Source organism: Penicillium expansum (genome assembly GCF_000769745.1).
Source record: "Penicillium expansum strain MD-8 chromosome Unknown contig83, whole genome shotgun sequence".
Classification (NCBI taxonomy): Eukaryota; Fungi; Ascomycota; class Eurotiomycetes; order Eurotiales; family Aspergillaceae; genus Penicillium; species Penicillium expansum.
The window spans coordinates 62,326-75,605 of NW_015971356.1; the positions used below are offsets into that span (position 1 = coordinate 62,326).

Genomic DNA, 13,280 nt, shown 5'->3' on the forward strand with positions numbered 1-13,280 from the left:
ATTTGCAGTCATATCTGTCCATCCACCCTTTCCAGTCCTGGTAATTATGTATATGCTGGTTGGCCTGGGGAGCGGATTTCACAATGCAGCGTGGAATGTATGGATCGGGAACATGGCAAACTCGCATGAAGTACTTGGTTTCTTCCATGGATTCTATGGCGTGGGGGCCACAATAAGCCCTCTTGTTGCTACGAGTTTAATCATTAAGGCCGGATGGCAATGGTACTCGTATTACTATCTGATGGTATCTTGATCCTCTCTACCTTACCCTACCACAACTGGATACTGACAAATTAACCATGAAATATAGACCGGGGCAGCTGTGATCTCTCTAATTTACTCCACTGGCGCTTTTTGGGCTGAAACTGGTAGTAAATATCAAGAAGAGAATCCCAGTTTCCCTGGCAGAGGAGGAGCATTCTCTCAAACACGTGTTGCCCTCACATATAAGGTCACCTGGATATGCGCCGTCTTCCTCTTCCTCTATGGTGGAATCGAGGTAGCAATCGGAGGTTGGATTGTTGTCTTCATGACGAACGTCCGACACGGCGACCCATTTCAATCTGGAATGGCAGAGACAGGCTTCTGGCTTGGCATTACAGTTGGTCGGTTCGTGCTAGGGTTTGTGTCGCCACGAATTGGAGAGAAGTTATCTATTGCTATATATATCTTGCTTGCAATTGCTCTTGAGCTCATCTTCTGGCTCGTTCCTGAGTTTATCGTGTCCGCGGTTGCGGTTGCATTTGTTGGATTCTTCATGGGGACTATCTTCCCTGGAGTTGTGATTGTGGCGACAAGATTGCTACCGAAGAATCTTCATGTTGCTGCTATTGGATTTGCGGCTGCCTTCTCTATGGGCGGTGGTGCGGTTTTCCCATTCATGATTGGCGCCATTGCTCAGGCGAAGGGGGTGACAGTACTGCAACCAATCTTGCTCGCCATGCTGGCTGTGTCATTGGGAATTTGGGCAATGATATTCCGACTTCCTCAGCACGAGGTATCGCATCAAGTCTAAAAAGAAAATAAATAATTAGAAGCGGTCGATGCGGCATAGGTCAAATTCCCTGTCACTTCTAAGCCACAACATTTTTGGTTTCAAGGAAGCATAAAGTGTGGAGAGTGACGAGACCTGGTTGTTATATCTGATCGTTTTTATTTCCCGAGTTTGTTCTTTCAATACATCTCCGCACATTTGAAGTTAATTCGAATCCTACGGTGCTCAATCGGCTCGTTTTTGTACGCCATGGAGCAATTTAAGCATGACCAGCACCCTTCCCGAGCATATCGAGGGTACCCATTCCCATCAATTTATGGATAAGAATAGACTATAGAAAACGTTAAAAGGTGACGTAATAAGTCAGAGGGTGGAGGAGGATGTCCCTTTTTTTTCCGGATTTCCAATGGCATTGTGATGTGTCCAATATAAATAGCAGCGGAGCAGTCTAAATGTCTTATTAAACGTCGTTTTTTTATAGATCATGACTCAATGACTAGCAACCCTTCAACAGATCGTATTTATGATTATATCAAATTTTGATTTTGATGAAGTTGGGATTAATGAAGGTGATAGGCCGAGTATCGCGGTGAACCTGCGGCAAGTCGCGTTGATTAACGCGCTATGGAACATCCCGCCCTCACGAACTCCTCCAAACCCCCAACGCTCCTTGACCTACCTCCCAAAGTCCGCTGAATGTGTCGGTCTTTTCCTCGGCTACTGCAGGGTCTGTCTATCCGTGTCCATCCCTTGAAAGCTAGCCAACAGGGTCGACATACGTCATTGATAATTCCTGAATCCATTCCCGTGGCGAGAACCAGATCACTCGCCCCAATCCACAATGCCCATCATGCGGCTCACTGTGTTCTACATTTCTCCTCTTTATCGTCTAGAAGTGTCGCGCAACCCCTAAGCATCTCGAGTTCCGCATCATCGCGTGCATATTCGCAGGATCTTGGCCGAAAACCAAGATATTTGGATCCAGAAGATATGGCTAGGGCAACTGAGACACCTGGGCCGGAGACAAAGCCGGCGGATATCCTCAATGGAGATGTACCCTTGCCTGCTGGTCAGGCAGAGGCTGCATTGGACCCGGAATCAGAAGAAGACATCCCCGTTGATGCGGAAGAGCTAAAAGAGGCGCTCGGCCGACCACCTCCGGTGAATAGTAGCTACCTTCCTCTTCCCTGGAAAGGCCGATTAGGATATGTGAGACGCGCCGTGCTGAGCACAATATAGCCCTCGCCGATGACCCTAGATTCTGACTTGAACAGGCTTGTCTAAATACGTACCTTCGCTATTCAACTCCCTCCGTGTTCTGTTCTCGAACATGTCGAATCGCCTCTATACTCGAAAACCGACACCCTCTCCAAGATCCTGACCAACCCACACACCCGATTAAGAACCGTCCAGACCGCGACCAACCGGCCGATGTTGCACGCGGACAAGCCTTCGTCGAGGGGCTGGCCTTGGCGAATGCACGCGATTTGGTCAAAATCATTCGTTGGAACGACAAATATGGCATCAAGTTCATGCGACTCAGTAGTGAGATGTTCCCATTTGCCAGTCACAAGGAGTATGGCTATAAGCTGGCGCCGTTCGCCTCGGAAGTGCTGGCAGATGTGGGCCGTGTAGTTGCAGAACTTGGACACCGGGTGTCAGTTCACCCTGGCCAATTTACTCAATTTGGATCACCGAGGAAGGAAGTTATCGAGAATTCTGTTCGTGATCTCGAGTATCATTCGGAGATGCTCCAGCTACTCAAACTTCCCCCACAGCAGGACCGCGATGCGGTCATGATCCTTCATATGGGGGGAGTGTTTGGTGATAAGGCTGCCACACTGGATCGGTTTCGAGAGAACTACGCTATGTTGTCGCAGGACATCAAAAACAGATTGGTCCTGGAGAATGACGACGTTAGCTGGTCCGTTCACGATCTATTGCCTATCTGCGAGGAGCTGAATATCCCTCTTGTCCTCGACTATCACCACCATAATATTGTTTTTGACGCTAATGAGGTCCGAGAAGGCACCGAGGACATTATCCCTCTGTACGAGCGTATATCAGCAACATGGTCTCGGAAGAATATCACTCAGAAGATGCATTATTCCGAACAAACCTCACCCGCCATCACCCCGCGCCAACGGCGCAAACACAGTGCTCGCGTTACTACGTTACCCCCTTGTCCGCCTACCATGGACCTGATGATTGAGGCCAAGGACAAAGAACAAGCCGTATTCGAGTTGATGAGGAACTTCAAACTCCCCGGCTACAATCTTGTGAACGAAATAATACCATTCATGCGCCTTGACGAAAACCAGCCATTCAAACCACCCAAAAAGTCCAAGAAAAACGGGGGCTTCGTGGACCTAGAAGGCTCAATACCGCCGTCTCGCACCATCCCAGACGAAGAAGTCGGAATGGGTGGACCAGACGGCAGAGTCTACTGGCCCGAGTGCATGGAAGAATGGCTCCGACCGGCAAAGAAAATCGTGAAGCCTAAAGCTACACCAAGTCCCAAGAAAGGCTCTTCCAAAAAGGGTAAGATGAAGTCTGCCGCGGACGATGCTCCCCTAGATACCCCCATCAAGATAGAAACGCCAGTAAAAAAACCCGCCAGAGCCACGAAACGCACGCCTCCATCGAGCAGGTCTCGCAAGCGCAAGGCTTCATTGATTGAGTCTACCCCAGAGTCTGAAGAGACTGAAAACACTGAAGAGATCTCGGTGGAATTGGAAAATGCTCCGGCTTCGATATCACTTTCTCGACGAAGTTCACGCGTGAAGAAAGTGAATTACACCGAGGACATTGCATAATTGGCACTTGGTAGTTGTTGTATATTAGTCTACGGTTTTTTTCCTCGGATCTTAAATGGCGAGAGTCTTTATGGCTAGATTATAGATCAAGTATCAAAGGTTATACGTGGAAGAGTGCCTTGTACATCCCATCAGCGAAAATGCCTGGGTATCTGCTTTCTGCTTCCATGGGGACTTCACCTGTACGCCCACGCAGCAACGTATATTATAGTTATTTTATGAATAGGATGCTTAATCACTATATGATTATAAATCATATAGACATAAAACAAAAATAACCAAAATACTCTACGTAAATGCAAACTATGACCAGAATTTTCGGTCGCAACGCGGTGAGCATCCGAATAATCAGCGTCATCCGATCTCTCCCCCGCAGCGAATCAACTTTCTACAGCCTTACTCCATGCTCAACTCGGCCCATTTTTTCTTTCGGAATACTCTTATCCTGATCGTACATCATACTACACGAGACCCTGGCGCCTAAATCACGTTTCCGTTGGCCAGTCCTCCGGTCGAGGCCCTCTCTCTTCAGACGCCCGCCTACCACCCTTTCCCCTTCCTTCCCCCGCGAACCTCGACCCAGCAGACTCTCGCATATATTCCGTCTTATCATTGGCGCAAAAGCAACTAGACGAGCCCAATCCCATCTTTGGGGCATCCGGCACGAGACCTTGCCCGCGCTCCGACACCGGGCCCAATCGCGAGTCTACCGAGCGATTGTCCAGCGACAAGCGCGACTCGCTACACGCGATAGGAGACCTGGCGGACGCCTTGTGACTTATCTTCTCGGAACCCGGCGACAGTCAAGGCCGTGGAAATCTACCACAGTAGCCGGTAGCAACCCAGCTGCAAGATACCCGAAATCGATCCGAGAACCCCGTCACGGACCGAAGGACACAACGATAGACCCAATGTCGCAGTCTGGACGATCATCAACATGGGGGCCAGGGAATGGTGATGGTGCTGCTGCCCCTGGTAGCCGCCGAAAGAAGGTCTACGAATATTTCAAAGCGGCAAATGAATTACGACAGACCTATACCTCACAATGGTCGGGGCAGAGGAATGAACACGATGAGGACTACTACAATACCCCTGGTGCATTCCCGGATGTGGAAATTGCACGATCAGGCGATGAGGAGATGGTGGTCTTCCCCAGTTATGCTAGGAAATTGGCAGAGAAGAAGAACACTGGTACCAGCACACGTCCACGACGTGACTCGTGGTCAGAAACCATTGATGATTACCGGGGCGCAACCCATGAGAATGATGATCTATCCTCACCTAGTTGGGATGCAACGGAGGCTGAAGATGCAGTCGTGGCCGTTGACGTGCGTGGCTGGATTTACTCTCCTGGTCGGGGACCGATGAGCCGAAAGCACCGGTTGATGATTGCCCTGGCCAGGAAGCTGAGCGGAATCTCTGCACCAACTGGAGCTGCAAATGATGAAAGTAACGACAAGATTTCCGGGAAGGGAGATGATGAATACATCGACAAGGAGATCCAAACACTAGTCGCTAAGGCTGAAAAGGAAGCAGACCCGGCTTGGAAAGGCTCGAATACGGAGCAGACAAACCAACCTGCTGCAGCATTGAGTAAAGATGAAATAACTGTGGCGAACGCCCATCTTATGGAAAGACTTCGACCGTTCTTGACGAATCCAGTTGGGAGCATGCCAGTGACGGTGTTCTTCTTCAACGACGATGAAAGCAAGTCTCGAAATATCCTGACAGATGAATCAGGTCATTTTACTCTTCGCGCTACACTACCCTTTGTGCCAACTCATATTCGCGTGTTGGCATCTGAGGACCTGTCTGTTGCAAGGCCGATTGAGGTCATTGATCCGGTTGGAATCAGTTTGATCAGTGACATCGATGATACAGTCAAGCACTCAGCCATCGCTAGTGGAGCGAAAGAGATGTTCCGCAACACCTTCATCCGGGAATTGGATGAACTTACAATCGAAGGAGTCAGCGACTGGTACTGCAAACTGGCCAGTGAGGGTGTGCAAATTCACTATGTGTCGAATGCTCCCTGGCAGTTGTATCCCCTCCTTGAGCGGTACTTCAAAATGGTGGGATTGCCTCCGGGCTCCTTCCATCTCAAACAGTACTCGGGCATGCTTCAAGGAATCTTTGAGCCCACTGCAGAGAGGAAACGGGGTTCATTAGAACAAATTCTACGCGACTTCCCAGAACGCAAATTCATTCTTGTCGGTGACAGTGGTGAGGCTGATCTGGAGGTTTACACTGAGATTGTCTTGGCAAATCCTGGCCAGATCCTGGGCGTATTCATTCGTGATGTTACGACCTCAGAAACCCAGAAGTTCTTTGACAAATCCGTCGGTCATCTTGACCAGTCTAAACGCAGTCATAGTTCACCAAATATAGTGGACCACTCGGACGCCGCTACCAACAGACCGACGCTACCTCCTCGAGTCGGCACGACTGTTGACTCTACGGTGCCTGTAGGCCATCATGATGCAGATCCAAAGGATCTTGACCTTGAAGACCTGATTGATCTCACAGATCTGATCATCGGCGATCAGCCACCTCCAGCGGGGCTTACCCACCCCACCACTCCACGGCCACGCCCAGCGAAACCAATCAAACCATCTGCACTGCGCATGGTTTCTACGCCGGCTGATTTGGCGAAGAGTTCCAGGCCATCCTCTTTGCGCAACGTTGCTATAGCTTCCGATGTGCAAGAAAAAGACTCCAAATCGGCGCCAGCACAAGAGGCCCCCAAACGTAAACCACTCCCGCCTGTGCCACCCAGACGCGGAGTGCCCAAGACGGGTTCATTGATAGATGTGGATCCCTCGCCTTCAACCTCTCAGAGTAGCGCTGGGACATCAACGAATGAAGTCCCTTCTTCGTGGCTCAAAGGCCTCGATGATGGTTCTACAGGCGCTCAGAGTCAATCGCAAGCTACACGCGCCAAGCCACCACCGCCACGCCCTCCTCCGCGTCGCACAAACACCGGGTCTTCAACAACCAGTTCAGATCCCAGTGCATCAACTACATCAACTACGCCGGCTCGGACTCCAGCCCCTGCAAGTGGCATTCAATCATACCCAGCGGCAGCCGCCCAGGCTGCATACCAAGGGTTCCAGTATGCAAGCGACCGACTCAACTTCTCGGGATCTGGTTCTGGGCTACGAAACTCCTCATCTAACCAATCACTTGGGAGAGCAGGGACGAATGAGTTTGGCGTGCCGCCTGCGCCCCTCCCAAATAAGCGCGAGGAGCTTTGGCGACGTCGTTGGGATCGCGCAAGTGAAGTGCTTGAGCAGCATGGCGTTGTGTTAGGCAGTTGGCGGGTCGGGAACGATGCACAGCCTATTTGTGCGTGGTTAATGGAGCAGGCGGTGAAAGATATCAAGGCTGGTCGTTCGAAGGGAGATTGTTGATGGCGTGTAACCACACGATATGTCAACAATCAATTCGAGATATATTTTAGAAACAAAGTTGGTATTAATGGTCTGGCCAACTGTCATGATAGACTCTGGTACATAGAAACAAGCCCTTTGCCTTTGATCGTTTTCGACCTAAATCAATACTCAATATAAATTGTATGTTATTTTGTGTTGCTCCTTACCCCTAGGGCTGGTTGAAGCTAAAACCGACACGTACCGATACTAGGCGGGGAAGTCCACGGGTGGGTCACGGGACGTTATAAACGCGCTCAGTGATGATAATTCAATGAGTTGCTATTGGCGAAAATATCAATTATACATCATACGGTTGGTCAATCAGTAATCGGAAGCTGATCCCGAGGTTCTCGTTGGTAGACGACTGTTGGGGTTGCACCTGGGCTGCTTGATGATGCTGACATCACATTTCTCGGGCCTCGGCTCAATTCCAAGGTTTGAAACAACAGTTGCATGATTGGCGACTTATAATCTGGGGTATTTACTCGTAGCTCCCCCATTATTCTCCCTTTTCCCCAAACTCAAACATGCCATCAGAAACTTTCACACGTGCGGAGATCGCAAAGCACAACACCGAGGATTCTCTCTGGTGTATTATCGACCACCAAGTCTATGATTTGACCGATTTTGTCGACGCCCACCCTGGTGGTGCTGTCGTGCTTGCTCAGGTTGCTGGCCAGGACGCAACATCCGATTTTTACAACCTGCACCGCCAGGAGGTGTTGGAGAAATACCGTGACCAGCTTTGCATCGGTGTCGTCGAAGGCGAAAAACCCGAAGTCATCGTGCCTGTCCCTGGAGCTTTGAGTCCCGTACCCTACGCAGAACCCCTATGGCTACGACCCCAGTTCAAGTCTCCTTACTACAAGGAGACCCACCGACGCCTGCAAAAGGCCCTCCGGGAGTTCACGGATAAATATGTGACGCCCGAAGCGCAAGAGAAGGAGCAAGATGGCACCTATATTAGCCAAGAGCTGATTGACCGCATGGCCGAGACAAACATTTTGGCTATGCGACTGGGCCCCGGAAAACATCTGCACAACCGCACCTTGCTCGGTGGAGCTGTGGATGGAAAGGAGTTTGATTATCTCCACGATATGATTGTAACCCAGGAGTTGGTCCGTGCCAATGCCAGAGGTTTCCAGGATGGCAATATGGCCGGTATGGCTATTAGTCTGACAGCTGTTCAACAATGGCTGCATGACCCTGTACTCAAGGAGCGCCTCAATGACGAGGTCTTGTCGGGCCGGAAGAAGATGTGTTTGGCTATCACGGAGGCCTTCGCTGGTAGTGATGTCGCGGGTCTGAAGACTACTGCCGAGAAGACTCCTGATGGAAAACATTATATCGTCAACGGAACAAAGTCAGTCGGATCACCTTTGTTGGTTTAATCAAGAGAATTGCGCTAACAATGTCTAGGAAATGGATCACAAATGGCATGTTCGCCGACTATTTTGTCACTGGCTGCCGTACCGAGAAGGGCTTCTCAGTGCTCTTGATTCCTCGCGGTGAGGGCGTGGAGACCAAGCAAATCAAGACCTCATATTCGACTGCTGCTGCCACTGCTTTCGTGCAATTTGAGAATGTCAAGGTTCCGGTTGGAAATCTCCTGGGCGAGGAGCATAAAGGTTTCGTCGTTATCATGAGCAACTTCAACCATGAGCGGTTCATGATGGTCGCTGCCGTTGTCCGCATGTCAATGGTGGTTGTGGAAGAGACAATGAAATGGTCCAACCAGCGCATCGTCTTTGGCAAGAAGTTGATTGAACAACCGGTTATTCGTCAAAAGTGAGTCTCTTAGATCATTCGCCGCCGAGATTTCTTTTCTAACCCCCCGACAGGATCGCTCGCATGATCTCCCTAGCCGAGTCTAACCAGGCATGGCTTGAGTCCATCGCCTACCAGATGTGTAACATGACATACGCCCAGCAAGCGAAGAATCTGGGTGGACCTATCGGACTCCTCAAGTCACACTGTACCCAAGCCGCAGGCGAGATTGCCAGTCTCGCTACTAACATCTTTGGTGGTCGTGGTATCACTCAGTCAGGAATGGGCAAGGTCATTGAGATGTTCCATCGGACATATAAGTTCGATGCCATCTTGGGTGGAACTGAGGAGATTTTGGCAGATTTGGGTGTCCGACAGGCAATGAAGAATTTCCCGAAATCGATGTTATAGAGAACAAGCTTGTTGAGCGAATCCATCAATCAAGTTATTCATTTCATGAACATCAAAGTGCTTGTATGTTTTGTATGCAGTTCTCCGCTTGGCCAAAAATAGAAAAGGCAAGTGGGGTGGATAGCTGGAGCGGGGTATCCTTTTTCCGACGCCACAGCTTTCCCAAGGCAGTTAGCTCCAGGTGAGATCATCTTGGGCATCAGCGAGCCGCATCATCACCCCATCTCCGAAGATATTCCAAATCCTCTGCCATCTAGTATTACACGTCTGAAATATACAAATTTGTCAAAAATGGCTCCAGCAGATGCGCTTCGGCAGGATAATATCCTTGACCTCGCTGTGAGAGCTATCCAGCCTGCAGGTGACAGACAGCCGAGTCTCAAAACACAATACGAGGCTGTGGCTCTGATCGGCCATGCATGCATGGTAGCAGTTGACTTCAGACTGGTCGGCCTCAGTGAAGATCACAACTTAGGTATGTCAAGTCTGCTTTGATCGCATCGGTGAAATATTACTAACTTCTCTAGAACCATCTACAGATACACCTTCCCTCCCCGCAGAATGGAACGCTAACGATACATTTGCCTTTCGGTACGCACATGTGCAGTCTTCGATGCAGTATCTACTCAAAGTGAGTCGGTTGGGAAATAACGCGGTGATATTTGCATTGGCTTTGGGCGATGACCGGACCAGCTCGTTCGATCTCCCCGTTAAAGACTACATCTCCACCTCTGCGCTCCCACTATCTTCCTCAGAAAATCTCACCGCTTCTCTGCGTGATGTTTTTATCTCGCCGGCCCGACTAGGTGACTTGGTCGGTTTGTTCAAAATCAACGTCATCCAGAAACTCGCACCCGGTTTGTACAAAGAGGGGTATGAAGATCCAAGTCAGCTACCCAGAGCAAGGCCACAAGAAGAAAGACAACCGGATATTCCCCAGGATGGCTCTCTCCCTGAGCCTGCTCGTCCGCGCCCATTTGATGATCCCTTAGCGGTAGCGCCCCGCCGCTCCAACCCACCAGACTTTGCACCGCCCGGGTTCGAGGATGAGTTTGAGATCAACCGGCCTCCACGAGGATATCCAGGAGGACTCGGAGGCAGGAACCCGTACAACATTGGAGAACGAGATCTCTACCCAGCAGGACTTGGTCCTAATGATCCTTTGCGTGGATCTATGGGTCCTGGCTTTGGTCCAGGTGGCGGGGGTATGCATCCTACCTTTGATGACCCTCTCTTCGGCGGCAGAGGAGCTGGTAATGGTGGATATGACCCTCGTGTACCCCCAGGTGCAAGATATGATCCCGTAGGACCTGGTGAGCCACCTGTTGGTCGTAATCGAGGACCGTTTGGTAATAATGGACGAGGTGGGGGTGGGTTTGGCGGGTTTGGTGGTGGATTTGGCGGTGGATTTGGCGGAGACATTATCTAACGAGTGACGATGAAGTGAGATTACAACAAAGAAGAAGATGATTCTTTGTTTCTTAATGACATAAAATCTAATTCAACATGAACAAAAATGACAACAAGCTACAGCCAAGTCTCGATGGCTCTTTATGAGGTCTTCTTCTCCATACATTTTGGGTACATTGTGTGGAACATCTTCTTACACGCATATTTTATTGTCTCGCTAGAGATCTTACACTATCCAATAACGACATATACCCCGTAGTCGTTCTGTACAATGGGGTAGTTGATAATTACGTAGGACATCCTGGAGAAAGCGGTGTGTGGCTGAAGTGTGGCGCATCTGTTCACCACTCTCAACTTGACCTTCCCGAACTCCCATCTCTTCTCCCTTTCTCGCGTTCCCAAGTCCCATCCCCTTATCCCTTGAATCAATCTTAGGAAGTTGTCCTTTAATTGAATTTCCATCTGGAGCGTAATTATTCCACATATTTTCCAGACCCCACGATACCTGCGCCCGTCCACGAATTCCGTTGTTTTCTCACGAGACCGCCCCTCCCCAGCTGGCCCCTCCTTTTCAGCCAGCTGAGTACACCGACGCAATGGATAACAACATGGAAATCGATACTGCGCGGTCCCCCGAGCCACACCGCCTGTCGCCAACAAGCGACCCCGGGTCCATACCGACTCTGGACGGCTGGATCGAGAGTTTGATGACTTGCAAGCAATTAGCGGAGGAAGATGTGCGGCGGCTGTGCGATCGGGTGGGTTCCTTGTTTTGATAGATTGATAACGATGAGATTAAGTTGATCATTTATGTGTCTTCCAGGCAAGAGAGGTATTGCAGGAGGAATCCAATGTGCAGCCAGTGGTATGTTGTTTCTCGGTCGGGTTGTCGTTTTGCCCGTCCAGTCCACTGACCTATCCGAACAGAAATGCCCAGTTACAGTCTGCGGTGACATACACGGACAGTTCCATGATTTAATGGAGCTGTTCCGCATTGGTGGTCCTAACCCGGATACAAACTACCTCTTCATGGGTGAGTGGACGACGGTCGGATGAACGTGTTGTGGGAGTACCGTTCCTAATTTTTCTTGATATAGGTGACTACGTCGACCGTGGTTACTACTCAGTTGAGACAGTGACCCTTTTGGTCTCTCTGAAGATCCGTTACCCGCAGCGTATTACCATCCTCCGTGGAAACCACGAATCCCGACAGATCACACAGGTCTACGGATTCTATGACGAATGTCTCCGCAAATACGGCAATGCCAACGTGTGGAAATACTTCACCGACCTTTTCGACTACCTTCCCCTCACTGCTCTCATCGAAAACCAGATTTTCTGTCTTCACGGTGGACTGAGTCCGTCCATCGACACTCTCGACAACATCCGGTCGCTTGATCGTATCCAAGAAGTTCCCCATGAGGGTCCTATGTGTGATTTGCTCTGGAGTGATCCCGATGACCGATGTGGATGGGGAATCTCTCCCCGTGGTGCTGGATACACGTTCGGACAAGACATTTCCGAGGCCTTCAACCACAACAATGGCTTGACTCTGGTGGCACGTGCCCATCAATTGGTGATGGAAGGATATAACTGGTCGCAGGATCGGAACGTGGTCACTATTTTCTCAGGTATATCTTCCCTTGCTGGGATTGAAGGATCAAAAACACTAACCAGACTACAGCACCAAATTACTGTTACCGCTGCGGCAACCAGGCCGCCATTATGGAGATTGACGAACATTTGAAATACACATTGTTAGTAAACCTTCTTCATCATTTCTTTGGATCTCCTACTGACATTATCCAGCCTACAATTCGACCCTTGCCCCCGAGCGGGAGAACCCATGGTATCGAGGCGCACACCCGACTATTTCCTTTGATAGATTTCATTTTTGTCCTTCGAGAGGCAATTGGACTGGCGGAGAATGGGGTTTGCAATCGAACAGGGCTCTCGCCTACTTAATTCTGTATGGTTCGATGCCTGGCCACTTGTTGATACCAATCATGAAAATAAAAGACCATTTGCAAGACCCAGGTCCATGAGAGTATAGGAATACCCTTGGGGTTAGGGTATATTCCGGATTGCGGGTTAATACCTTTCTCTGATTGATTGAGTTTAACATGCCCAGGTGGGTCTCTTGTTGATATCACTAGCAGGAGGTATACACATAGAAGGCTGGAAATCAATATTATCTCCTTTTGCTGGTCAATAGCACTAGATGGTTGATCACTGGCTGCAGCTTTATGAATGTCAGAAGTTCCATGGAGATTAGACTTCTTATCACTGTCAATGCGAACCCTCTGAGTATTGCTTGATGTCTCTTTGGGGCCTGGCTTCTTCCGCCAAGAACGAAGTCCGCCGAATGAGAGTAGACGCCCCTGAAACTATTGCAAGTATCAGCAATTGAAACTCCACGGCATCAAACGGCTGCCTGAACCTTCTCCAAGG

At 49.8% G+C, this 13,280-nt stretch overlaps 6 protein-coding genes across 6 annotated transcripts; 5 read left to right on the top strand and 1 right to left on the bottom strand.

Moving 5' to 3' along the window:
- Window positions 1-46: 46 nt before the first annotated feature.
- PEX2_029270 (UV-endonuclease UVE-1) lies at window positions 47-3,810 on the top strand (the record flags this gene model as incomplete). Its single annotated transcript, XM_016740202.1, has 5 exons — window positions 47-244; window positions 311-997; window positions 1,509-1,721; window positions 1,946-2,203; window positions 2,269-3,810. The coding sequence occupies 5 exons, from the start codon at window positions 47-49 to the stop codon at window positions 3,808-3,810; spliced, it is 2,898 nt and encodes a 965-aa protein (XP_016597324.1).
- A 388-nt stretch (window positions 3,811-4,198) lies between these two features.
- PEX2_029280 (uncharacterized protein) lies at window positions 4,199-4,468 on the bottom strand (the record flags this gene model as incomplete). The annotated part of the gene is made up of 1 exon (XM_016740203.1): window positions 4,199-4,468. The coding sequence occupies one exon, from the start codon at window positions 4,466-4,468 to the stop codon at window positions 4,199-4,201; it is 270 nt and encodes an 89-aa protein (XP_016597325.1).
- Window positions 4,469-4,721: 253 nt separating this feature from the next.
- PEX2_029290 (phosphatidate phosphatase App1 family protein) lies at window positions 4,722-7,220 on the top strand (the record flags this gene model as incomplete). Its single annotated transcript, XM_016740204.1, has 1 exon — window positions 4,722-7,220. One exon carries the CDS (start codon window positions 4,722-4,724, stop codon window positions 7,218-7,220), a length of 2,499 nt encoding a protein of 832 aa, XP_016597326.1.
- A 548-nt stretch (window positions 7,221-7,768) lies between these two features.
- PEX2_029300 (acyl-CoA dehydrogenase family protein) lies at window positions 7,769-9,419 on the top strand (the record flags this gene model as incomplete). Its single annotated transcript, XM_016740205.1, has 3 exons — window positions 7,769-8,604; window positions 8,661-9,029; window positions 9,083-9,419. 3 exons carry the CDS (start codon window positions 7,769-7,771, stop codon window positions 9,417-9,419), a joined length of 1,542 nt encoding a protein of 513 aa, XP_016597327.1.
- Window positions 9,420-9,710: 291 nt separating this feature from the next.
- On the top strand, window positions 9,711-10,848 carry PEX2_029310 (proteasome inhibitor PI31 family protein; the record flags this gene model as incomplete). The annotated part of the gene is made up of 2 exons (XM_016740206.1): window positions 9,711-9,894; window positions 9,947-10,848. The coding sequence occupies 2 exons, from the start codon at window positions 9,711-9,713 to the stop codon at window positions 10,846-10,848; spliced, it is 1,086 nt and encodes a 361-aa protein (XP_016597328.1).
- A 577-nt stretch (window positions 10,849-11,425) lies between these two features.
- PEX2_029320 (serine/threonine-protein phosphatase) lies at window positions 11,426-12,711 on the top strand (the record flags this gene model as incomplete). The annotated part of the gene is made up of 6 exons (XM_016740207.1): window positions 11,426-11,587; window positions 11,653-11,694; window positions 11,757-11,862; window positions 11,927-12,460; window positions 12,514-12,586; window positions 12,639-12,711. The coding sequence occupies 6 exons, from the start codon at window positions 11,426-11,428 to the stop codon at window positions 12,709-12,711; spliced, it is 990 nt and encodes a 329-aa protein (XP_016597329.1).
- Window positions 12,712-13,280: the final 569 nt, after the last annotated feature.